This window comes from Neoarius graeffei, chromosome 5 (genome assembly GCF_027579695.1).
Source record: "Neoarius graeffei isolate fNeoGra1 chromosome 5, fNeoGra1.pri, whole genome shotgun sequence".
Taxonomy (NCBI): Eukaryota; Metazoa; Chordata; class Actinopteri; order Siluriformes; family Ariidae; genus Neoarius; species Neoarius graeffei.
In genome coordinates, this window is record NC_083573.1 from 96883396 (window position 1) to 96909440 (window position 26045).

Consider the following 26045-nt stretch of genomic DNA (forward strand, 5'->3'; position numbering starts at 1 on the left):
TCATTAAACGGTAGAACGAGCAGCACAATGAACTCTCGCGCTCTCTCTCTCTCTCTGAGTTAAGATGCTCTTAGTGTTAAGAGGCTTTTTGGGAAACCTACACCCGCGCTTTAATTCCAGTTTTTCCTGACAGAAATGGAAACTTTCTGGAATATATATATATATATATATATATATATATATATATATATATATAGTGATTCCACGCTTATGGGGACATGAACTTATTCACCTAAAACCATTTCTTTTTTTACCATCAGGTCACAAAACATGTAATCTTTAATGAATGATGTGTTAAAAGATAACTTTAATTTTCTGAGATGTAATAAAAACATATTTATATGCCAAAGTCAAGCCTATGAGTTCCAAAATGATGTCTGTTCCATTACTTCTGTTACGATTGTCCATCTCGTGTCTGTTACAAATTAATTACAATCTAGCTCTATACCATGTTAATCTTATTGAAAGAATGTGTATGTTTATTCTACTACACATGTTTATTAATTATATTTGCTAAAACATCACCTTCCTATGTTTCAAAAAGTAATTCTACATTGTTAAAATTGAGAATCTATATGTCCACGACACTTCTGTTACGTTCTGACTTTGGCATATAAATATGTTTTTATTACATCTCAGAAAATTAAAGTTATCTTTTAACATATCATTCATTAAAGATTACATGTTTTGTGACCTGATGGTAAAAAAAGAAATGGTTTTAGGTGAATTTTTAAAAATAAGTTCATGTCCCCATTTCAGTACCCATAAGCGTGGAATCACTCATTATTTATATATGTTTTCAAATTCAATGGTGGTTTAAAACGTTTATAAACTAAGATAACAAATCCCTACAGCTATAATTTTTTATACATCATGAGCGATACTGGAGGTAACCGTAATGATATATTAGATTCCTCCTGACTATCTTTGACAATTTAAGTAAAACGTACCTTTGTGCTTTTTTTGTTCGGATGTGCTCCTGGACGTTTCTCGCTCCTCTGTTTCCATAATTGATCATATCCGAGCACAGAATACACAGAACCTTTCCCGGCACGTCCACTTTTCGGATATGTTCCGTCAGGCACGTCGTCACAGTTTGTGTCCCTATCTGCACGGTAACGCTACTATCGAGCCATGCCCATCGGAAACAGTTCTTTATCCCGTTCGATTTATCGATTTCCCTGGCACGACCCTCATTTTTGCGGTCCAAAACTTTCGCCATATTGGCGAAGTAACTTTGAAAACTAACCAAAATAACTAGAACTTAAGAAGTGATCAAAACCGTGTACGTGTAGCTTGTTTCTCCGCGAATTGTGAGATGAAACTAGCGCCAAAACGTTGTCGTCATGAGTTGTCGTTAGCATAAATATTGAAGAAAGCAATGACGATTTCTGTTATCATAGCTGCAACTAATTTTGCGATGAGCGCTGCCGAAAGATGCTGGCGGGCGATCGGTCGGTCCTGCCTGCTTGTGCCACCACAAGCCTCGCCTCGCGCCGACCCCTACCCCCTGAAATTTTCTCAACGGATTTACACATCACAAAAATGACATTTTCATCGGGAAAAACTCGGAATTCCGCAGATCCCCGGAAATAGTTAGCATCAACGCTCGAATGTGGAATAGAAGGAGCTTCCAGTTGTCATCAAGCTAATGTAATGTAATTCCTCTCACATAATACCAGGACAAGAAGAACGCAGAGACAGTCTTTCTCACGCAGAGGTGGAAAAGGGACAGGATTTGTCGAGTCGAGCCGTAACATCTGGAGGAAAAGCACTTTATGATCATATCGGCGCCAAAACTGTGGCCTGATGTGAAATAAATGCACCCATCATAACCCGCTATTTATTTATAACAGTTCCAAATTTAAACCTTTTCCAGAAAAAAAAAAAAAAACCCTGTGATTTGAAGGAGAAATAAAACAGGCACAGACAGGATTTGTAAAAAATATCTTGTTTAATATCAGAGTCGTGGATTTAAGGCCTCGTCTAATATTGAACACATGACACAAAATTTCATAAATAACAGCATCAGCAGTGGATCAGTTACACACCTTTGTGGGAAGGACGGACTTTCCGGAGGCGTCTGTAAGACCGACGCTGAGTCAGGTGGGTAACGGTAAACACGCCTGATGTCCTCCTATCCCATAATGCCCTGCTTCTGCAGGACACGACACGTACAGTACAGTGACTACGTAAATTAGCTTTCTGTTTTTGAAAACCTTCACCCAAAAACGCGAATCTTTTTTCTTTCGCATTTCTGGGTGAACTTTGCGTTATGGTGCAGGGGGTCTGTTCCAGTCCCAGACAGCCAGACAGGTTTTATTCAGTAGAGCAGTGCTGGGCGTGTCTGGGTGGAGTGTGATGTGACGAGACGCCCTGCTGTGTGCGCGCGTAGGTGATGGTAGAGGTGTGTAGCTGCCTGTAGTGAAGCTCTGGAGGTCCCGGGCTCATTTGTCCCGGTTGAGGACGAGCTCAGTGAGGCGGATCAGAGCGTCTCGCTCGGGGGACGGCTGCAGACGTCTGATCTGACGCGTGGCCTCGTGGCAGTAACGCTGAGCGAGGAAGCTCGTCTGCTCCACACCATCACTCTGAAGAGAAGCCAAAACACACACACACCGTAAACAGCCTCATTAATATGTAATATTATACCACAGCGCTGTCCTGGTGGATTCTGATTGGTCAGAAGGTGTTGATCAATTTTCTTTACCAGTAGTGCAGCTGCAAATTGCAGGTTTATGTTCACGTCCTCCTTCGAACACGTAGTATTAAAACACAGGAAAAACGAGCTTAATTAACAATACGGTGATTTCTATAAGGAGACATTAACATTTATGGAAGGAGTCTCCAGTGTCAGAGATTCAGGACAGACGAGTTTACACATTACAGTTTCTCTAGAACGTGACGAGCAGCGTTTTGTTTTATTGAGAGAGAGCGAGAGAGCTGTAAGAGGAACAAAACACTTCAAGATAGGTATATAATGATTCATTCGACTCATGAATCAGTTCCCGAATCGATTTTCCCATGATTTTTTTGAAAAAAAAAAAAAAGCAACATTTATTTTCCTATTCATCAACCTATTCATTTTGTTTAAAAAAAAAAGTTTAATTTGCTTTAAAAACAATTATTTACCCACGTTTGTAAAGAATGGACTAAGACCTACTAGCCCTATTAACTACAATATTCCTTAATAAACTTTTATGAACATTTGTTCTGCCTCCATTTGCTTCTCTTTCCTTAATCTTACCGTAGTCTGTAAAAAGAAAAAGAGAGAGAGCGCACTCTGATTTCTAGTTAAATCTATTTGTACTCAGTCCCACAACAGCGCTTTCACATTTTAGAGCCGGTTTTCGTTTTCACAGAGTTAGAGCACGCCCTCTGCTGTCTAAACACCACAATTACAGCTAGGAGGAACTAACCGTGTCCAAAATCGCTCACTACTCTATATCGTGGACCATCATTTGAGTTCACCATTTTGTAGTGCTGTGAGAATTATTAAACCCTCTATAGTGGACTCGTAGTATCCCACAATGCACCATGAAAAGTAGTGAACAACCGATGGGCACTAACCAAGCGATATAGAGCATCATGCACTACGGTCGGGGGGGGGGGGGGGGGGGGGGGTGTTGGAACAAAGTGTGTTTAAAAGAAGTGAAAGACGCAGCAGACCCAAAGTGCTTTGTATTGATTAATGTGGGAAATGCGCTCAGGATGATATGGATTTATCACATGCATGTATTTATTATTTCGAAACCCACCAGCCGGCTGATCTGACATGTTTTCAAATACCAGCGCGGTGGACTAGTGTCCAAAAGCAGTTTTTAAATTTTACCAATGCGCTCACTATATAGTCCTCTACAGTATATAGCAATTCCTTATATAGGGAGTAGTGAACGAGTGAGTGATTTCGGACACAGCCTAAGAGATCACACAGACAGAATAATCAGGATTATTGAATTGATTTGAATTGTGATCAATATGCATCATGATTCATCACTAAATGCCAACTTCGAGATGTTCTGTTCTTGAAAATAATCGACTTCAGGGTGGTGACAGTAACATCACGCACGCGCACAGAGCAGGGGCTTCCCCCCTGAAAACTGGAAAAATATCAGAGGAAATGAAAAAGGGAAAGAAGAAGAGAGAGAGACAGAACCGGGGGGGGGCAGAGAGAAAAAGAGGGAGAGACAGAAGGGAGGGGGGGAGAGAGAGAGAGAGAGAGAGAGAGAGACAGAAGGGGGGAGAGAGAGAGACCGAAAAGAGAGAGGGACAGAGACAGAAGAGCGAGAGGGAGAGAGAAGAAAGAGAGGGAGAGAGACAGAAGAAAGAGGGAGAGAGACAGAAGAGAGGGAGAGAGAGAGGGGGAGAGGGAGAGAGAGAGGGGGAGAGGGAGAGAGAGAGGGAGAGAGAGAGGGGGAGAGGGAGAGAGAGAGGGAGAGAGAGAGGGGGAGAGGGAGAGAGAGAGGGAGAGAGAGAGGGGGAGAGAGAGGGGGAGAGGGAGAGAGAGAGGGGGAGAGGGAGAGAGAGAGGGGGAGAGGGAGGGGGAGAGGGAGAGAGAGAGGGGGAGAGGGAGAGAGAGAGGGAGAGAGAGAGGGGGAGAGGGAGAGAGAGAGGGGGAGAGGGAGAGAGAGAGGGAGAGAGAGAGGGGGAGAGGGAGAGAGAGAGGGAGAGAGAGAGGGGGAGAGGGAGAGAGAGAGGGAGAGAGAGAGGGGGAGAGGGAGAGAGAGAGGGAGAGAGAGAGGGAGCGAGAGACAGAAGAGAGAGAGGGAGCGAGAGACAGAAGAGAGAGAGGGAGCGAGAGACAGAAGAGAGAGAGGGAGCGAGAGACAGAAGAGAGAGAGGGAGCGAGAGACAGAAGAGAGAGAGGGAGCGAGAGACAGAAGAGAGAGAGGGAGCGAGAGACAGAAGAGAGAGAGGGAGCGAGAGACAGAAGAGAGAGAGGGAGCGAGAGACAGAAGAGAGAGAGGGAGCGAGAGACAGAAGAGAGAGAGGGAGCGAGAGACAGAAGAGAGAGAGGGAGCGAGAGACAGAAGAGAGAGAGGGAGCGAGAGACAGAAGAGAGAGAGGGAGCGAGAGACAGAAGAGAGAGAGGGAGCGAGAGACAGAAGAGAGAGAGGGAGCGAGAGACAGAAGAAAGAGGGAGAGAGACAGAAGAGAGGGAGAGAGAGAGGGGGAGAGGGAGAGAGAGAGGGGGAGAGGGAGAGAGAGAGGGAGAGAGAGAGGGGGAGAGAGAGGGAGAGAGAGAGGGGGAGAGGGAGAGAGAGAGGGGGAGAGGGAGAGAGAGAGGGGGAGAGGGAGGGGGAGAGGGAGAGAGAGAGGGAGAGAGAGAGGGGGAGAGGGAGAGAGAGGGAGAGAGAGAGGGGGAGAGGGAGAGAGAGAGGGAGAGAGAGAGGGGGAGAGGGAGAGAGAGAGGGAGAGAGAGAGGGGGAGAGGGAGAGAGAGAGGGAGAGAGGGAGAGAGAGAGGGAGAGAGAGAGGGGGAGAGGGAGAGAGAGAGGGGGAGAGGGAGAGAGAGAGAGGGAGAGAGAGAGGGAGCGAGAGACAGAAGAGAGAGAGGGAGCGAGAGACAGAAGAGAGAGAGGGAGCGAGAGACAGAAGAGAGAGAGGGAGCGAGAGACAGAAGAGAGAGAGGGAGCGAGAGACAGAAGAGAGAGAGGGAGCGAGAGACAGAAGAGAGAGAGGGAGCGAGAGACAGAAGAGAGAGAGGGAGCGAGAGACAGAAGAGAGAGAGGGAGCGAGAGACAGAAGAGAGAGAGGGAGCGAGAGACAGAAGAGAGAGAGGGAGCGAGAGACAGAAGAGAGAGAGGGAGCGAGAGACAGAAGAGAGAGAGGGAGCGAGAGACAGAAGAGAGAGAGGGAGCGAGAGACAGAAGAGAGAGAGGGAGCGAGAGACAGAAGAGAGAGAGGGAGCGAGAGACAGAAGAGAGAGAGGGAGCGAGAGACAGAAGAGAGAGAGGGACAAGGAGGGGAGAGAGACACAGAAGGGAGAGAGAGAGAGAGAGAGTGGAGGAGGGAGGGAGACAAGGGACAGAGGGGAGAAAGATGGAGGGAGAGAGACAGAAGGGACAGAGAGAGAGGGATAATAGTGCAAATAAGTATTGTTGATGAATAGCAATACGAGTGCTCTCTCTCTCACCACCACACTCTCCCTCACTTGGTCGGTTGGTCAGTCGCGCTCTCTCTCTCTCTCTCTCTCCCCCCTTCCAAGGAGAGTATGATGAGAGATGGCAGCACTGAGCTAAAGGTGGGATTACAGGATGATGTGAAATCCGAGATGATGTGAAAGTGCAGATCTAACGGCTGCTCTCAGAGATCTCCAAAACTCTCTGTGGTGTTCCTCTCTCTCTCTCACACTCACCTCCAGGACGTATCTCCAGGCCCGATCGACATCTCCATCTGAACCAAAACGTCTCATAATCATAGAGTGGAGCTCTGGGAACTGAGAGAGAGAGAGAGAGAGAGAGAGAGAGAGAGAGAGAGAGAACAAATACACTGAGATGGTTTTTCATTCTTTAACAGTCTGATCACATCATGTATACTGGCTCTGACCCGTCACAGGGCTGGAGAGAGAGAGTGTAAGTGTAAGCTGGAGAGAGAGAGTGTAAGTGTAAGCTGGAGAGAGAGAGTGTAAGTGTAAGCTGGAGAGAGAGAGTGTAAGTGTAAGCTGGAGAGAGAGAGTGTAAGTGTAAGCTGGAGAGAGAGTGTAAGTGTAAGCTGGAGAGAGAGAGTGTAAGTGTAAGCTGGAGAGAGAGAGTGTAAGTGTAAGCTGGAGAGAGAGAGTGTAAGTGTAAGCTGGAGAGAGAGAGTGTAAGTGTAAGCTGGAGAGAGAGTGTAAGTGTAAGCTGGAGAGTGTGTGTAAGTGTAAGCTGGAGAGAGAGTGTGTGTAAGTGTAAGCTGGAGAGAGAGTGTGTGTAAGTGTAAGCTGGAGAGAGAGAGTGTAAGTGTAAGCTGGAGAGAGAGAGTGTAAGTGTAAGCTGGAGAGAGAGAGTGTAAGTGTAAGCTGGAGAGAGAGAGTGTAAGTGTAAGCTGGAGAGAGAGAGTGTAAGTGTAAGCTGGAGAGAGAGAGTGTAAGTGTAAGCTGGAGAGAGTGTAAGTCATTAACGTAAAGGAGAAATCTCCCCCGAACCACTCTGTACATCTTTATAACAAACGTGCAGCCAAGATTTTTTTATAATGGACTTTCAACATTTTCACTCTTTTTAAGTTTCCTACGTTACTCACTGAAGGATGGTTAAAGGAGTCTTAAATTCTTATTGGTTCAGAATATGGGTAATCCTCTGCCTGATGGAGGAAAACAGTACGCGTGTGTGTGCCCAGAGTAACATCCTTATCTGTGTTATGGATTAAAATGTTTTGAGAAAGACCTTTTTTTTGTTGTAAGAAAGCAGTGCGAGAGTGAAAGTGTTGCTTTTTCGGGCGGGCAGACAGACAGCAGCAGAGATATATTCATGAAGCTTCTTTAATAAAATCACCCTCTCTAAGTCTCAGTGCCTGCTTGGAATTCTTTATTGAAGGGGAAACAGAAAACTGACTTCACATTCGAACACCACAATGTCTTTCTGCGACCTGTGGACAGTCATGAAGCGAGCCGTAGCTCTTGTACCATCTCCACCTACACAGAGCGATGCAGCGGCGCTTTAGTCATTTATTCTGCTCGGCTCCCTCACTTTGCTCAAACGCATCACCTCGGAGATCGCTAATTAGCCTGTCTGAGCTGCCCCAAGTCTCTGCACCAACTCCATAATGTAGCCGCACTGCATTCTGGGACTCCAGTACTACTTCCACACTGGAGTTCTCATTAATGACACTTAAAGCAGAACTGAAGTCATTTTTAAACTTGCTTTATTTCTTAATTAACGTGTTATTCAGTTACGTTTTCGGTTTTAGTAACCTTATATCGTGACTCGTATCGGCAACTAATTGCGATTAATTATACTTATCGGCCTATTCGGTTTTTAGCCGTGTTGAATTTAGTTTGTTTGGTCCACGGCAGGCGTCGCTTATCCGCGCGATCTTCACGAGACTTGTGCGAGACTTCGAAACGTGAAGTGTCAGCGCCGCCATTTTGAAACCTGTTTTCTAAACGAAGTATTGCACAAAACGAGTTTAAATGACGATTACTGCCGACTTTTTTCAAACTTTTCTGATTGCTGTCAAAACAAACGAAACTTCTGACTTGATTACGTCAGCATTCGAAAGAGGGCGCGCACGTCTTTTGACAACGTTGGCAGATGTTGGTGACTTTGATTTCCGCTGTACGTTTTACTTCCGTCCTACGATGTCTTGCACAGGTCTCAGCGAATCTCGTTTACGGCCGTCGCTTTGATATATGGACTGATATATTACAGAGCATATTTCAAACACTCATAACTTGCCACAGCAGCGACAAAATAGCGATCAAACATGCATTCCGATATTTAATAAAATGAGAAATAGATTTTTGATAAGAGATTTGCCTTCAGTTCTCCTTTAATGCATGTGGAAAATATAGTGAGTGAGAAAAGCAATTTTTTTTAAAGGAACAGTCCACCGTACTTCCATAATGAAATATGCTCTTCTCTGAATTGAGACGAGCTGCTCCGTACCTCTCCGAGCTTTGCGCGACCTCCCAGTCAGTCAGACGCGCTGTCACTCCTGTTAGCAATGTAGCTAGGCTCAGTATGGCCAATGGTATTTTTTGGGGCTGTAGTTAGATGCGACCAAACTCTTCCACGTTTTTCCTGTTTACATAGGTTTATATGACCAGTGATATGAAACAAGTTCAGTTACACAAATTGAAACGTAGCGATTTTCTATGCTATGGAAAGTCCGCACTATAATGACAGGCGTACTAACACCTTCTGCGTGCTTCTATCAGGAGTGCAGGTATCAACGCGCTGTCGAAGCACGCAGAAGGTGTTAGTACGCCTGTCATTATAGTGCGGACTTTCCATAGCATAGAAAATCGCCACGTTTCAATTTGTGTAACTGAACTTGTTTCATATCACTGGTCATATAAACCTATGTAAACAGGAAAAACGCGGAAGAGTTTGGTCGCATCTAACTACAGCCCCAAAAAATACCATTGGCCATGCTGAGCCTAGCTACATTGCTAACAGGAGTGACAGCGCGTCTGACTGACTGGGAGGTCGTGCAAAGCTCGGAGAGGTACGGATCAGCTCGTCTCAATTCAGATAAGAACATATTTCATTATGGAAGTACGGTGGACTGTTCCTTTAAGGAGACTGTTGAAATTATTTCACAATAAATAAAACTCCAGTAGCAATAACAGCAACAGACACCCACACAGCTCGAACAAATCAGGTCCAGAATCAGGAAACACATCAGAACCTTTTCGATATAAACGTAGTTAACGTGTTTCAGGACGGACTCGCGTATATAAACGCGTCAGTGAAAGGCGAGTCCAGTGTAGAAGAGCAGGATTGAGGCGGGATGAGGTACCTGTTTGCAGGCGAACAGTACAGGTCCGGTTGCCAGACCCAGCCTGAGGTCTGCGGCTGACGGCTTCCCCAACTGATTCGCACACGACGTGAAGTCCAGCACATCATCCACCAGCTACAGGAAATGAAATCACCATCATCCTAAAGTTACTGCACTACATACAGTGCTGAGCGTAAATGAGTGCACCCCTTTTGAAAAGTAACACTTTAAACAATCTCTCAATGAACACAAACAATTTCCAAAATGTTGACAAGATTAATATAACATCTGTTTAACTTATAGCGTGAAAGTAAGGTTAATAATATAAACTTGGATTACACATTTTTCAGTTTTACTCAAATTAGGGTGGTGCAAAAATGAGTACACCCCAAAACAAAAAGATTCAAGATTCAATAGTTTATTGCCATGTCAACACGGTTGATAGGAATTTGTTTTGGCACATCCCCAACATCAAATACATATGAAAAAAAAAAAAAACAGAACACATACCTAAGGGCAGACAGCCATGGGTAAAACAGACAAAGACAGTGAACAGTAGTGGGGTACCCAGTAGCCATTGGACAGCAATAATGGCTAAAAATAAGTTGCATTTAAAGTTGCATGATAAAGTGCATCTTAGAGTGTTCCAATGGTAAAGTGCATACCATGCATATAGAGTGCTACATAATCATGGCAGTCAGAGAAGGTTCAGATGTCTGATGACTAGTGGATATGTGCTATCCCTAAACCGTGATGTTGAGGTTCTCAAACTTCTATATCTCCTTCCTGATGGGAGGAGATTAAAAAGATGGTGTGCTGGGTGGGAGGGGTCAACTATGATTTTTCTTGCCTTTCTAATTAACCGCGATGAAAAGAGGGAGGAAAGTGACGGGAGGTTGGCGCCTATGATTTTGGATGCTCTGCGTACAACCCTTTCCAGCCTCGTCTTGTTCCATGACGTGGTGTTACCGAACCAGACAAGGATGGAGAATGTGAGAACACTTTCAATTGTAGCTCTGTAAAAATGAATCATGGCTGTCTGACTGACTTTAAACTTCCTGAGCTGCCGCAGGAAGTGAAGTCGCTGATGGGCTTTGCTGATCTTGATGTTGGTGTTAAGGTCCCATGATAAGGATTCATGAATAGTAGTCCCAAGGAACTGGAAGTGAGTGACCCTTTCCACCTCCACCCCCTTGATAGAGAGAGTGGAGAGGGGGCCAGAGGTTTTCCTAAAGTCAACGACCAGTTCCTTGGTCTTGGAGATGTTAAGAATCAGGTTTTTCCTATCACACCAGCTCGTCCACTTCCCTGCGGGAAAAAACTACTACATCTAGTACTTTGTATGGCCTCCATGATTTTTAATGGCAGCACCAAGGCCATTATTAAAAAATGTTCCGTTTCCGGTCCACCGGCCGGGTGAGTGCCGTTTGTGCGGTTGAAATTTTTTTTTTTTTAACGACGGTTTTTTGACATTTTTTTCGGGTTCGTAAATCTAAAATCGAACTTGACATTTCCGCATTCCCAGGGCTTTCCACTAAGGCTCATACTAGCCAGCCATGACAAATAAGTAGCCAGCCGGGGGGGAGTAAACACAAAATAAACTCCTGTGCACGCAGTTCCCAGGATTAAATGTATTTTCCACAGACCATTTATTTATTCACTTTACTCAAATACAAAGTAAAATGGCCGTAAATCTTCTTTCTTTTCTTGCGTATTGCATCATGAGGCGTTCCTGGCTTGTAAATCTCTTATTTTCGGTGCATGACACATTCACGCAGCTGAGCATGCTACGAATTAACAACGACAACGGTCTGCAGTGGGGCGACACAATTACACACTCAGCCAACATTTCTCCATTTGTGTATGAAAATACACTCCAACCACTCAGTTTGGCTTCATTTACAACCAGCGGTGTCTTTTGATGCCAGCACGTAATTGAACGAAAGAAGACTGGTTTACCGGAGACAAAACAAGCGTTATCTCTGCTTCTGTTCCCTCCGACACACTACTGCCTCCGCCGAGTGCGCGCGCACACACCGCATGTCGGGGCCGCGGATGAGTTACTCTCCCCGATCAACGAAGTCTGCGGGGAATTTGTGGTTATTATCGGTACAAACAGCGCGAATCACAACTTAAATTAGTGCGGTTCAGTTTGACATTATTGTCAGTCCGTTAGATAAACATTTAATTTTATTAAAATCGAAAATTAATATTTAGAGCCTGTGGGCTACAAAAATAATAGTCATTAAAGTAGCCGGCTGGACTTAATTGTGTGGCCGGCAGCCGGCGCTTGTGGAAAGCCCTGCATTCCGCGCAGAATATAGAACTGAATCAGCTCTGCACATGCGCCGTGCGGCACAAAAAAATGTCAGCCACCATGAAGGAAGGAGATCCGGAGTTTTCAAACATTTGCTTAAGTGTGAAATCGCAAAATGGTATTCTAGCGAACAACAAAATAGTAAAGATTCAGAAAAACAAATCATTCAGTGATCATTTTAATAGTGTAATTTCATCCGAACTCGGCCTAACGCTCGATTTAGAACTACACAAAGTCTGTGTGTCGGACATTTTAAGTACCTTTTGTAAAAGTTTTGCAAATGTTGCAGTCAGCATTTAAAATGCTAACTTAAAGTTTTTGTACAAGTTTCAGTTGATTAAACTGTCATATTATTAAATGTCTGCTTTTGTAATAAAAAAAAAAGTACTGAAAGAAAAAGCAAACACAGCATTGCGATTTCTTATCCATCCATATATAAAAAATCCCTCCCTCCTGACTGAAATTTTTTTTGCTCACCTAGTGGACAGGAAACAGATTTTTTTTAATGACAGCACCAAGTCTTCTAGGCATGGAATGAACGAGTTGGAGACATTTTGCAACATCCATCTTTTTCCATTCTTCAACAATGACCTCTTTTAGTGACTGGATGCTGGATGGAGAGTGATGCTCAACCTGTCTCTTCAGAATTCCCCAAAGAAAATAATTTCTTTACACCACAAAGGTGAAGGCTACAAGAAGATCAGCAAAGCTTTACTTATCAGTCAGAATACTGTAGCAAAAGTGGTACAAAAATTTAAGAAAGATGGAACTGCAACCATCTCACAGAGACGTCCAGGTCGTCCAGGGAAGTTAACACCTCGACAGGAGCGTCTTCTGATGAGAAGGGTTGAAGAAAATCGGCATGCAAGTTCACTGCAGTTATCTAAAGAAGTAGAAAGCCAAACTGGGGTGACTATTTCCCACGACACAATACGGCATACACTGCAGAGGAATGGCATGCATGGATGCCATCCACGAAAGAAGCCCAGGCACAAAAAAGCCCACCTAGAGTTTGCCAGGGCCCATGCTGACAAAGATGAAGACTACTGGGACTCTATACTCTGGAGTGATGAGACCAAGATAAATGTTTTTGGAACTGATGGCTTCAAAAAGCTGAGGAATACAAAGATGGCATCATGAATTCACAGACGTATTTCTCTATACTGAAAGAGATGCTACCATCACTCCGTGCCCTTGGTTGTCCTGCACTTTTCCAACATGACTAAACACACATCTAAAGCCACTGTTGGATTTCTGAAGAAGAACAGGGTGAAAGTGATTCAGTGGCCAAGTATGTCTCCTGATCTGAACCCAATCGAACACCTATGGGGAATTCTGAAGAGACACGTTGAGCATCACTCTCCATCCAGCATCCAGTCACTAAAAGAGGTCATTGTTGAAGAACGGAAAAAGATTGATGTTGCAAAATGTCGCCAACTTGTTCATTCCATGCCTAGAAGACTTGGTGCTGTCATTAAAAATCATGGAGGCCATACAAAGTACTAGATGTAGTAGTTTTTGTTGTGGGGTGTACTCATTTTTGCGCCACCCTAATTTGAGTAAAACTGAAAAATGTGTAATCTAAGTTATATTATTATCCTTACTTTCACGTTATAAGTTAAACAGATGTTATATTAAACTTTGTCTAGTCAACATTTTGGAAATTGTTTGTATTTATTGAGAAATTGTTTAAAAGGTTACTTTTTAAAGGGGGTGCACTCATTTACGCTCAGCACTGTACGTGACATACACTCGGATCATACCGTACGATTACGGAAGACTTTGGTGGACAATTTTGAATTTATTTTGGGTTTTCCGAAATCAATACAGGATCAAAAATATACACACAGCATGCCTGATATTTGGTTAAACGTCCCTTTGGTTCACCATCAACACGCTTCTGTCAAAACTCTGGTTGGATATTTGACCAATCTTCTTGACAGACCCGGCTTTTAAGCACAGCCCACATGTTTCTCATCAGGACTTGTTTTAACCTTAACGTTAGCCTGCTTCATCCTCCATTACCAGCTTTGATGTGTCTTTGGGGCCATTAGTCTGTTGGAACACCCAGTTGTGTCCAAGTTTCTGATGGTTTGATGCAGGGTTTTTTCTAGAAAAATTTACTATGAGGGCGCTCACCATGGCGAGGGAGCGAAGCGGGAGGGGGGGAATGGTGCCGGTTGTCCCGCCCCGCCGTGCAAAGCCTTTGAAAAATGCTCCAATGGGACATTCTGAGGCTATCTGAGAGGGAAATTGTAACAAATTGTCTGTCAACATTGAAAAAGAAAGAAGTAATCATCTTCTGCCCCGGACAGTCTTTGGCTTTCTTCCGTTTCGTGCCGCGGGATGACATCTTTAAATGCCCAAGTGTCAACAAAAACAACTCGCGAACTACTTCTGTCAAAAGCTCCCACGCCGGTGGGTGAAAGGTCATTCAGTCTCGAGAAATCTCGCTCTACAAGTCAGCTGACCTTGTATGTAACCCATGTCAAATCTCGCGAGAGCAGCCGCGACAAGTAAACAACTAAACAACATGGCGTCTCAGTCTGGAAAACGCCGATTCGGATTGTTTTTGCACCATCTGGCGGTGTATCTACTATGATTGGAATATTTTTGGAGCAATTATAACGTATTTGATGATCAGACACATTGTCACGTAGTGTTGCTGGGATGTTTTCACGGAGTCGGTAAGGGGGCGCACGCCGAGAGTAAGAGGGCGCAGCGCCCCTGTTCCCCCGTTTAGACGAAAGCCTGGTTTGATGTTATACTGAAGAATTCTGAGGTTCTTCATGATTGCATTCACTTTGTGCAATGCCTGAGTATGACGCTGCTACCGCCACCATGCTTCACAGTTCCTCTGGCCAAGCAACTCAATCTTTGCATCATCTGACCATAAAACTTTCCATCCGAAGGCTTTTTCTGTGTCCACGTAGTCAGCTGCAAGCTTTATTCAAGCTTGAAGGTGCTGATTTTGGAGCAGGAACTTCTTTGTACAACAGCCTCTCAGTTCATGGTGATGTAAGACTTGCTTGACTGCACCCAGTGTTCCAGCAACTTCCAGTCCATGGCAGGACTGGGCTTTGGTGGTTCGTGACCATCCAAACCAATTTTTTTTTTCAGCTGAGGGGGACAGTTTGGGTGGTCTTCCAGCAAAGTGGCTCCACTTCCCAATGGACTTGTACTTACACACAATTGTTTGAATTATCTTGAAATCTGCTGTGGTTTCGAAATGACACCAAGAGACTTTCCTGTGTGTGCAAATCTATGATCCTTTTTCAGATCTGCACTGAGCTCCTGGGACTTTCCCATTGGTCAATCCAGTGAGTGCTGTCAAAACAACCCTTTTTATGTCGTGCACAGAGAAGAGACCAGCTGTCATGATAGCTAACAGGAAGTTAAGAGGACTTGGCAAGTTAAGACATTTTAGATCTTTCAGCACCACTGAATTAATAATCTAAGTGGGCGTATTATATATATATATATTTTTTTTGACCCTGCGTTTTCAGAAAACCCAAAATAAATTCAAACTTGTGCTCTAAATTATTTTTTTCCTTATTAAAGATCCACATTTTACAATCATTCTGATACAGAAAAGGAACAGTTCGAAGAAATCACTGAAAGCCCGATACTGCCATGACACTCTTGCTCCTGCAAGTAAACTTCTGACTGCAACTGTACATCAATTAGCGTTGTCGTCGAGTCACTAAACCGAGTCTGTGTCCAGTCTCGAATCCCCCGTGTTCAAGTCCGAGTCAAGTCCAAGTCAAGTCCAAGTCATTCCGCACCATGTGACGGTGTCCGTTTCAGCGCCATTAACATGAGTTTGCTCCTGAACAGGTGAATGTGCTTCTCTTCATCAGGGAGTGTGAAGTATTCTGTCAGAGACGGTTGGGAGACGGATGTAAGTGCAGAAGGTGTGTTTATTAATACAAGTGAAGACTGTAAACAATCCAAAACGGCAGGCAAAATCGTAAAACAGTGAAACGGGCGACAGGTCGAGCGAGGCACAAACAGGCTATTGTAGACTCGGCAGAATCGAAGACGAGAAACAGGGATCAGGAAACCAAACGAGGAAGTAAGGCTTGGTAACGTGACAGAAATGCAACTCAATACTTCGCAAAGTAAGTGCGTTTTCACAGTTTTTATATTGACATGCTGACTGCACCTTAATCCTGTGCAGGCGTGAGTCTTTTACGGTGTGCGCGCTGTCCGGAGCGCCCCCGAGAGTCTATCTGATGCACGCGCCAAGGCGCGCAGGTGCACGAAATTAGTATCAAGATTAATGTAGATATAAATATCCAGTGCCAAATTATTAAGACGTTACAAAAAATAAAGAAAAATCCGAGTCTCCAATTTACGAGTCCGAATGCAGACTTCTGCACAAGTCCGAGTCAAGTCACGAGTCCGAGTCCTGGATTCGAGTACAGTCAAACCTCGGGTCACGAACGTCCCTATTCGCGAACAAATCGGGCTACGAACACCATTTCCGAACAAATTTTGCTCCAATTTGCGAACGCACAAACTGGCGGGCTTCCGCACCACGCGAGGCGTGCGGCAGCATCAGTTGCACTCAAGGTGGCGTGCTGTGATCATTGTTCGTTATTGTGTTGTGTTGATACAATTTCTTTTTGGCTTTTTGCATTAAATTAACCCTCATTATGGCTCTCAAGAAAGGGAAAAGTGTTCGTTCTCCTCCTCCTCCATCCACGTGTGCCAGCAACTATCAACCAAAGGTAAAGTGTACTGTACAATTACGTTTTATTTTAGCATTGCTGTATTTTTCTATAATTAAGGTTATCTTTAATTCCTTTCTGTATGTTTTTCCACACATAAACCCATAAAAAGTTACAAAAAACCCCCTACGTTTCTGGGGCCGGTGAACGGATTAATTGGATTTACGTTCATTTCAACGGGAAAAATCAATTCGGTTCGCGAACTGAGTCAAAGAACGAATTAAGTTCGTAACCCGAGGTACCACTGTACTACAAGCCTGATATCAAGTGTGTACCTCGTCAAAAGTGCAACTGATGCTCGATTATGATCAAATCTTCAATTGTGACACATTTCACCAAAACATCAATAATTTATCAATCAATCCAAAAACCAGTCGTGTATGAGCTCAGACCCGTTACCTGGAAGGCGATGCCCACGTTGCGGCCGTACTGATAGGCGATCTCGTGCACCTCGGGGTCAGAGTTCACCAGAATGGAAACCTGCAGTTCAGGAGAAAGGAAAAGGGGACATGTTGGACTCGTCCTCGTCTGCATGGCGTTATTCCTGAGGACAGAACGTACATACTGCTTTACAGCTGTTCGCGATCAGACTCGCCGTCTTCTTAAACGTTTTCTCGAGGTAGTGCTTGAATCGCTCGTTCTCGTTCTCTTTGGAGCCCAGCTGCATGAATTCGCCTGTGAGGACGGAGAGGATTTAGCATCTGGTTGGCTTTCATTCGCAACGTTAGTGTTTAAGTGGAGACGTTCTTTCTTTCTCTCACGCACGCCGTACCTCTTACCAGATCCTCGATGACTTGAGAGAGCACGGACACGACGGTGGTGTTGCCGATGCGTGCGAGTGCCATGGACGCTGCAGAGAGAATGAAATCTCCAGCCAAGATGGCCTTCACACACACAATGTCACGACAGTTAATCCACCTGAACACACTCGCCTTTCCCAAACACATGAAGAGAGAAGCCCCTGAACGCACTCACCTTTTTCTCCCCCCACACCTCATTGATCGTGGTTTTTCCTCGCCTTGTATCTGCACCGTCGATGACATCATCGTGTACCAAGCTGGCCGTGTGGATCATCTCGGAGATCATGGCGATGGAGCGCTGGGCCGGGAGCAGATCCCTGACACGCAGTGAGACAACACGGACACGGTGATGTCAGCCTGATCGCTTGTTCCGACAAAATCATGATGTTTTACTTTGAATAAAAATCCAACAAAATATATTCAAGTTTTGCAGGGTTCCCACAGTTTTTCAGGCTTCTTTTTTAATGACTTTTAAGGACCAATTTTCATTTTTTTAAGGACCCAATGACCAAAACTGAATATCACTGGTGTGAAATTGCCTATGGAGCACTTGCATGTGACGTCACAGCCGATCCAGATTGTGACAGACGCCACCTTGTCGGTCAAACGCCATATTCCGCCTTCTACTTCTACTTTTTCTTCTGGAAAAACCTACTATATACACAATTCTACTACAACGGCTGCGGCTACAAGCTCTCCCTACCTGTGCACGTTTTTTATGTTTTTTGTGTGTATTTTTGCGTGTTGTTCGTCTGTACCGGACTTCAATATCCACTACAACCGTATGGACTTACTGGACATTGGTTTCCAGCAGAAAATGACGGTTTGTAGCGATTTCCATCGCATGCACAACATTCCGGACGAGGAAAAAAAATAAATTCCGGACGAGATAGTGAGACCAGCGGGGTCTCCGTGGATTGTTATCGGAAGCAAAGCGAAGGAGGCGGCGCCGGGAGCAAAAGCGAGGCTGCAGAGCCGGCCTGTTGACTAAGCTCAGAAAACAGCCACTCAAACCTCCACTGCCAAGCCTCTACCTCTCCAACGCCAGATCCATGTAAACAAGACGGATGATTTGGAATTACAGCTGGAATTACCTTATTCTATTCTATAATCGGCTGGTCAGTGCTATACTCAATACTTAAGTGACTTACCCATCCAGTGAGGATTGTTATTTTCTTGTTTACAAGATGCCACATCTGAGTCGCTGACAAATCCTGAATTTCTGTAAAGATAACTGTCCAGAGATTTATAAGCACGCAGTGCTTCACCACTGAACAGCGAGGGAAAGTTAATGAGGTAATTATACACGTCCGGGTATTCCGCTGGCAGTTCAAAATCCGGTCGTGAAAACTCCGTCCGGAAAGCCATAAGGGTCACTAATCTGTAGATCGTTTATTTTAGACATATATCTAGTTATCTGTTCATTAGAAAAATGAGCCGTGTAGTCCGTCGGTTGAAATTGATCCATTCTGTACACGAGTGCAGCAGTATTCAGCTGTGCTGTTGACCGACAAGATGGCGGCTGTGTACTTTCCGGTCACGTGACTGCAAGATCTCTATTGTAACAATCACTTGCTTGTTTTCTTTATGACTCTTAAAGGACCTTTCTTGACCAAATCTTGCAACAAGTGCAGCGATTCCTGATATGTCTGATATTTAAAACGATTTTAAGAAAACCTCAACGGTGGGTGAGGAAATGGTTAGTGGCTAAAAATAAAAAATATAAAGAAATTAGAGTAAAATTTATTTCACAAGATTTTCATTTTGTTCAGGAACAATTGAAACTAAAAGTATTAAATTGACACAGGGTGGCCCAGAACCCCCCCCCTTTGCTATTCTTATGTTATGGAATAAATTTTCTAATGAGTCTGCAGGTTTCTATACATGTTATAGACAGATTGAAAGTCGTATGTTTTGTTAATCCATGTTTCCATTAATACGCATCAATGGCAGGCGACCGAGCTGATACAAAGTAGTCACGTGACCCTGTTCGGGACTGATCCCGAACAGCGCCACGTGGTTCCGGGCTATTCTCAAAAGCAGACACCAGGGGTCGCCACTATACACTTTGTTCAGCCCCTGACCGCTAGTGCAGTTCGCCTGTGAAACAGGGTCATTTGCGCGAATCGGGGCAGCGGGAACAGCGTTTTCGGAAATTAAAAATGTGTTATTAGAAGGGAGACGAAAAAAAACCCCTGATTTTTAAGGACTTGTATTGACTAACAGATTTTCATCAATTTTATGGATAATTAAGTACTTAATTTTACAAATTCATTTTTTTAGGACTTTTATGGACTTTAAGGGCCTGTACGAACACTGTTTTGATCAATAACGATAGAGTACTACTACTCATAGATGTCAAAGAGAAATTATTAATAAATAAATAAATAAATAAATAAATAAATAAAAATCAATCTGCTTGGGTCAGCTGATTGTTGTGATCAAACACACGTGTTTAAAAAAAAAAAAATTTTAAAAACATAACTGCTCCATTAAAAACTGCAAATTTCATACAAAGTTGAAAGAAATAAAATCTCCCGTAAGCACTGTTCTGGTTACTGGGTGTGTGCTACACATCCCTCTTCCTTCACTGCTGCGTGCTGATTGGCGGAATCCATGTTCAACAACTCGGCAGCATTTTTTTTTTTTTTTAACTTTAACACCAAAAGTAGTATCGAGGTTTTTCAGTGTTGGAACAGAAGTGGCAAAAAGTGGGTTCAAATCACACCAAAACGTCTCTTTTTTTTAAAGCTATCTTCCTTTGCATTTTGTTGTGGATTCTGTATCACCTACTTAAGATATAAAACGTTCACAGAATTTATAGCACATTTTTATAACTAAACTAAACTTTCAGTGAAGTTTAATGCAAAAGAAAAAAAAAACCTCACAGAAATTTAGAAAAAAATTCATTTCAGCAAGCAGGGTATCATACAGTATAGGACCGATATGAAACGTTCCTCAAACGTGTGTATATTGAAGTATTTGCCGTGTGTTTAGCGACTCTGGTGCTAATTTTTATTTGTTGATAAAGAGAGTTATAATAGAATTTAGTGTAACTTGTAAATCCAGTGACTTCACATTGTAATTTTGGACTTGATTAAATAATAATGTTGTCAAGTTAATTAGTCATTATTACTTATTTGTGATGTAATGGTAATGCGCCTTGTGCCATGGGTCGCTTTTCATCTAGTTTGACGGCTCCATCAGGCCCTCAAATCACTTACATTTAAAAAAAAAAAAAGTCCCATAGCGTTGTATTCCTTTACGTTATCTGATCGTGAATGAGAAACGCTCATCTTTTTAATATCCTCGTACAGACTGTTCAGATCCTCCTGTACGAGCCAAATATATAAAAATAATTTAAATAAAATATACATCAGATCCATTATGAACGATAGAGGAGTACTACTCATGGACGTCAAAGAGAAATTGTTGAAATAAATAAATCTGCTTGGGTCAGCTGATTGTTGTGATCAAACCACGTGTGTTTTCAACAGTGGAGTTGACAGTGTGCCCTCTAGTGGACGAACTATGCAATGACAACATTCAAAACATGGCTGAAGGATCATCATGTGTGTCTTGGTTTCTTTTTAACGACCGTTTATAGACGCAGATACAGATTTATCACCAATTAGCTCATATTTATCAGCTAAATCAGCACTGATTTATTGGTCAGGCTCTATTTTTATAGCAGTCTCTCTCTCTCACACACACACACACGCGCCTGAGAGTGATGGATAAGAAAACTCACCCGTCTCTGTTACTGTGAACGTTGCAGGCTCGAGCCATTAACATGATGATCATGGGTCGAAAAGCTTTTCCCTTCCCATCAAAGTAATAATCGCACAGTGCTTTCAGCTCCGCTTTGGACACGAGTAGCTGCTGGAGCGCGCACACACACACACACACACACACGTTAATGATTGCAAAATAAAGACACAGTGTCAATGGCATGCTGATTTGCTTCTGAATAAAACATCAAGATTGACAGAAAGAACAAGTGAACAAAAGAATCACACCATCATGTTGTTGATTATTTTTCTCTAACAGTTCCATAAGTAAGTTGTGGAACTCTCTACCAGCATCTGTATTTCCCATTGCTCCAAATAGGGCTGTGCGATGTCCCCTTAATTGGCATCGACGATGTTTACAGTGCAAACATCGTGATGGACGATGATATCGGGGGGGGGGGGGGGGGGGGGGGATTTTAATACCACGTTATTAAATATATTATTATTATTATTATTATTATTATTAAAAGTATTAGATACTCATCCGAGGCTTTGGCACGTAAAGGAAAAAAAGCGCTAGGTGATGTGGAATATTTGGCCTTGACAACGGATATGTGGTCCAGCTGCAACATGATGCCCTATATGTCAGCTACCGTACATTATGTGGAGTCCAAATGCCTGCAGACGAGTTTCATGCCAGAGACACATTCAGCGGACAATTTAGAAGACGCATTGCGCGAGACACTTGCCGAATGGAAAATAGAGGAGAAAAAGATCGCCTGTATAACAACGGGGCGAATATTGTCGCAGCCATCAGGCAATTGAAATGGCCATGGTTAAGTTGTTTTGGGCATAATTTGAACCTGGCCATAACCAACTCGCTTGCGCAACAGAGGGCCAGTACAGACCGAGCGTTTGGAGTTTGCCGAGCAGTCAACACTGCGTTTGCGCACAGCTGGCTTCGGAGAAATGAGCTGCGCAAAGCGCAGGTGGAAACGAACCTCCCCGAGCACTCACTGATCACGGCAAGATATTAATCTGCTCTAACAATGAAAGACTAGTATTCAAACTATGAGAAGAAACTACACTTAAGCTATTACTCATTGTTTATTTACACCATATCAATTGAAGATGCGTTTCGGCCTTTAGTGCGCACTTGAACGCGCAAATTTTTCCAATTTATTAGTGTTTGAATTATTGCACCAGCTTTTAAAATCATGATTTAATATTGTTTTTTTTTTTTACTGTCTTTACATTTATCAGAATCACCTTCATTCTTCCATTTGGTTTGACATTATGGCTTAGAGTGGACCATTTTGTGTCTGAAAGTAGGCCTATTTACCAGATTAAAGTTATCTGACTTCTGCCGAAGTCTGCGCTTCACTGCCGTTTGATAAGGTGCAATATTTCCCGACTGAAGTCGTTAATAGTGGCTATTTGTTTGAACAACATGACAAATTTTACATTAAAAGTATAGTGTAGGCTAAAAAATGAAGTCAAAATTTATTATTAGTAGCATACTGTATGTGTAACCACGTTATGTTCACTAGCACGTCCCTGCACCATAGCCTACGTGAACAAGCGGTAATAGGATATTACTTTATAATGATTTATATAATTATATATATATATATATATATATATATATATATATATATATATATATATGTTATATAATATATTTATATATTAAACAAAACTAACTAACTAAACTAACAAAAAACTAACTTTTTAGGTTAAATAGGCCCAGATGATACCGTATATGCATGTTTATGACAGGAGGGGGCGTGGTATCACGATGGTGGCTCTCCATCGTGATGGATGACCACCATCGTCGATGGACGATGGCATCGTCCATCGGCACAGCCCTAGCTCCAAATATGGATGCATTTAAGACAGCTACTACTGTATATTTTCAGACTTAATTAAATAATAATGTTGTCAAGTTAGTTAGTAATTATTGCTTATTTGTGATGTAATAGTAATGCGCCTTGTGCCATGGGTCGCTATTCATCTAGTTTGATGGCTCCATCAGGCCCTTGAATCACTCGCAAAAAAAAATTAAAATAATAATAACCCGTAGTGTTTTTATTCCTTGACATTATCTGATCATGAATGAGAAACGCTCACCTTTTTAATATCCTCGTAGAGATTGTTCAGATCCTCCTGTACGAGTGAAAACGGATCTTTTAACTTTGCATCACTGTGAACCCGACAGCAGCAGGTCGGGGCGGCGGGGGAAAGAAAACCACTCCTGTACCTGGATGATAAAGGAGACACACACCTGTTATACTGAGAAACACTAACACACTGGGACTGTGTGTGCGCGAGCGCTCATCTGGGGTAATACTGACCGTGGAAAAAAGCTGGGCCTGAGTGAGGTGTGTGTGTGTCTGACAGGAAGCAGCACCTGGACACAGGAATATTCAGAGTATGAGAGTGTTCAGGATGTGGAGGTTCACTCCATCACTGACCATCAACACAGCAATGGAGGCACATTAACTAACTAACTCACCAACTAACCAACCTCACTAACTCACCTCCCTAACCTCACCCACTAACTAACCTCACTCACCAACTAACCTTACTCACTCATTCACTCTAACCTCCCTAATGCACTCACCTCACTCACTAATTAACTAACCTCACTCACTCCTCACCAACTAACTAACTAACCAATCTCACTCACTAACTCACCAATTAACCTTACCTACTAACTCACTAACCTCACTCACTAACTCACCCACTAACTAACCTCACTCACTCCTCACCAACTCACTCACTAACTCACCAATTAGCCTTACCTACCAACTCACTAACCTCACTCACCCACTAACCAATTAACTAACCTCACTCACCACTGTCACTAACTTACTTACCAACTCACCTCACTAACTCACCCACTAACCTCACTCAGTTACTAACTCACTCAACTCACTCACTAACCTCACCCACCCACCCACTAACCAACCTCACTCACCCACTAACTAACCTCACTATCTAACCTCACTCACCCACTAACTAACCTCACTCACCCCGCTAACTAACCTCACTCACCCCGCTAACTAACCTCACTCACCCCGCTAACTAACCTCACTCACCCCGCCAACTAACCTCACTCACCCCGCCAACTAACCCCGCTAACTAACCTCACCCCGCTAACTAACCTCACTCACCCACCAACTAACCCCGCTAACTAACCTCACTCACCCCGCTAACTAACCCCGCTAACTAACCTCACCCCGCTAACTAACCTCACTCACCCACCAACTAACCCCGCTAACTAACCTCACTCACCCCGCCAACTAACCTCACTCGCCCCGCCAACTAACCTCACTCGCCCCGCCAACTAACCTCACTCGCCCCGCCAACTAACCTCACTCGCCCCGCCAACTAACCTCACCAACCTCACCAACTAACCTCACCCCGCTAACTAACCTCACTCACCCCACTAACTAACCTCACTCACCCCACTAACTAACCTCACCAACTAACCTCACCCCACTAACTAACCTCACTATCTAACCTCACTCACCCACTAACTAACCTCACTCACCCCGCTAACTAACCTCACTCACCCCGCTAACTAACCTCACTCACCCCACCAACTAACCCCGCTAACTAACCTCACCCCGCTAACTAACCTCACTCACCCACCAACTAACCCCGCTAACTAACCTCACTCACCCCGCTAACTAACCTCACTCACCCACCAACTAACCCCGCCAACTAACCTCACTCGCCCCGCCAACTAACCTCACTCGCCCCGCCAACTAACCTCACTCGCCCCGCCAACTAACCTCACCAACCTCACCAACTAACCTCACCCCGCTAACTAACCTCACTCACCCCACTAACTAACCTCACTCACCCCACTAACTAACCTCACCAACTAACCTCACCCCACTAACTAACCTCACTATCTAACCTCACTCACCCACTAACTAACCTCACTCACCCCGCTAACTAACCTCACTCACCCCGCTAACTAACCTCACTCACCCCGCTAACTAACCTCACTCACCTCGCCAACTAACCCCGCTAACTAACCTCACCCCGCTAACTAACCTCACTCACCCACCAACTAACCTCGCTAACTAACCTCACTCACCCCGCCAACTAACCTCACTCGCCCCGCCAACTAACCTCACTCGCCCCGCCAACTAACCTCACTCGCCCCGCCAACTAACCTCACTAACTAACCTCACTCACCCCGCTAACTAACCTCACTCACCCCGCTAACTAACCTCACCAACTAACCAACCTCACCAACTAACCTCACCCCGCTAACTAACCTCACTCACCCCACTAACTAACCTCACCAACTAACCTCACCCCACTAACTAACCTCACTCACCCCGCTAACTAACCTCACTCACCCACTCTGCATGGGCAAACCTGAGCTTTAATGGTGCAATTAAACTCTAAGAGTGTGTGAGTGTAACTCAGATCAGGAGCTGAGCCACGCCCACTCAGTGACCTTCTCTTCTCTCCACTCCTCGTGTGTGTGTGTGTGTTTATTCCTCATACCTCTTTAACTAAACACCCAGCCCTGGTTCCGGTTCCAGTCTCGGTTCCTCTGTCCCCAGCAGTCACCGGTCTCCGGTTCGCCCCACAAACAGCGTCTATCACCCCTGCAACTCCCCCCGGCCCCCTCCAGCAGCGCCTCCACTGCGCCGCCATGTTGCCTTCACACCGGAGGACCGGTGCAGTGCTCGTGCCCTCTCTCTCTCTCTCCCCGCTTCCTGCTGCATCAGGACCCCGGGGCAGCCCTCACTCCCGCCTGAACAAAAACCCCTCACGTGTGAGACACTTCACTCGATATTGTTACCTGTTAAATATTACATTATACACATAGCACATATTTACTGGTTGTTTTTTTTATGTGATTTATAATACAACAGCATTGACAACATAAACGATATATATTACATCATATATCATCTGTGAAAACACTTCCTTGTATTTTTCTGAATGTTCTCCTAAAGCTGTATTAAGAAAAACAAAGACTCAGTAGAATAGCTAAACAATGCTAATAATGTTCCAAA

The 26045-nt window shown here is 44.0% G+C and overlaps 1 protein-coding gene across 2 annotated transcripts; it reads right to left on the reverse strand.

The window, feature by feature from the left end:
- Positions 1–1935: 1935 nt before the first annotated feature.
- On the reverse strand, positions 1936–25723 carry pdss1 (prenyl (decaprenyl) diphosphate synthase, subunit 1). 2 transcript variants are annotated; one of them, XM_060922551.1, is made up of 11 exons: positions 25528–25723; positions 23352–23407; positions 23128–23257; positions 21018–21145; positions 17442–17583; positions 17239–17350; positions 17032–17141; positions 16866–16946; positions 9438–9551; positions 6355–6435; positions 1936–2588 (listed from the first exon to the last, which is right to left on the reverse strand). In XM_060922551.1, the coding sequence occupies exons 1-11, from the start codon at positions 25678–25680 to the stop codon at positions 2448–2450; spliced, it is 1248 nt and encodes a 415-aa protein (XP_060778534.1). In that variant the 5' UTR covers positions 25681–25723; the 3' UTR covers positions 1936–2447. The 2 variants fall into 2 exon arrangements, with proteins under 2 accessions (XP_060778534.1, XP_060778533.1); XM_060922550.1 differs by having other exon boundaries at positions 21018–21148.
- Positions 25724–26045: the final 322 nt, after the last annotated feature.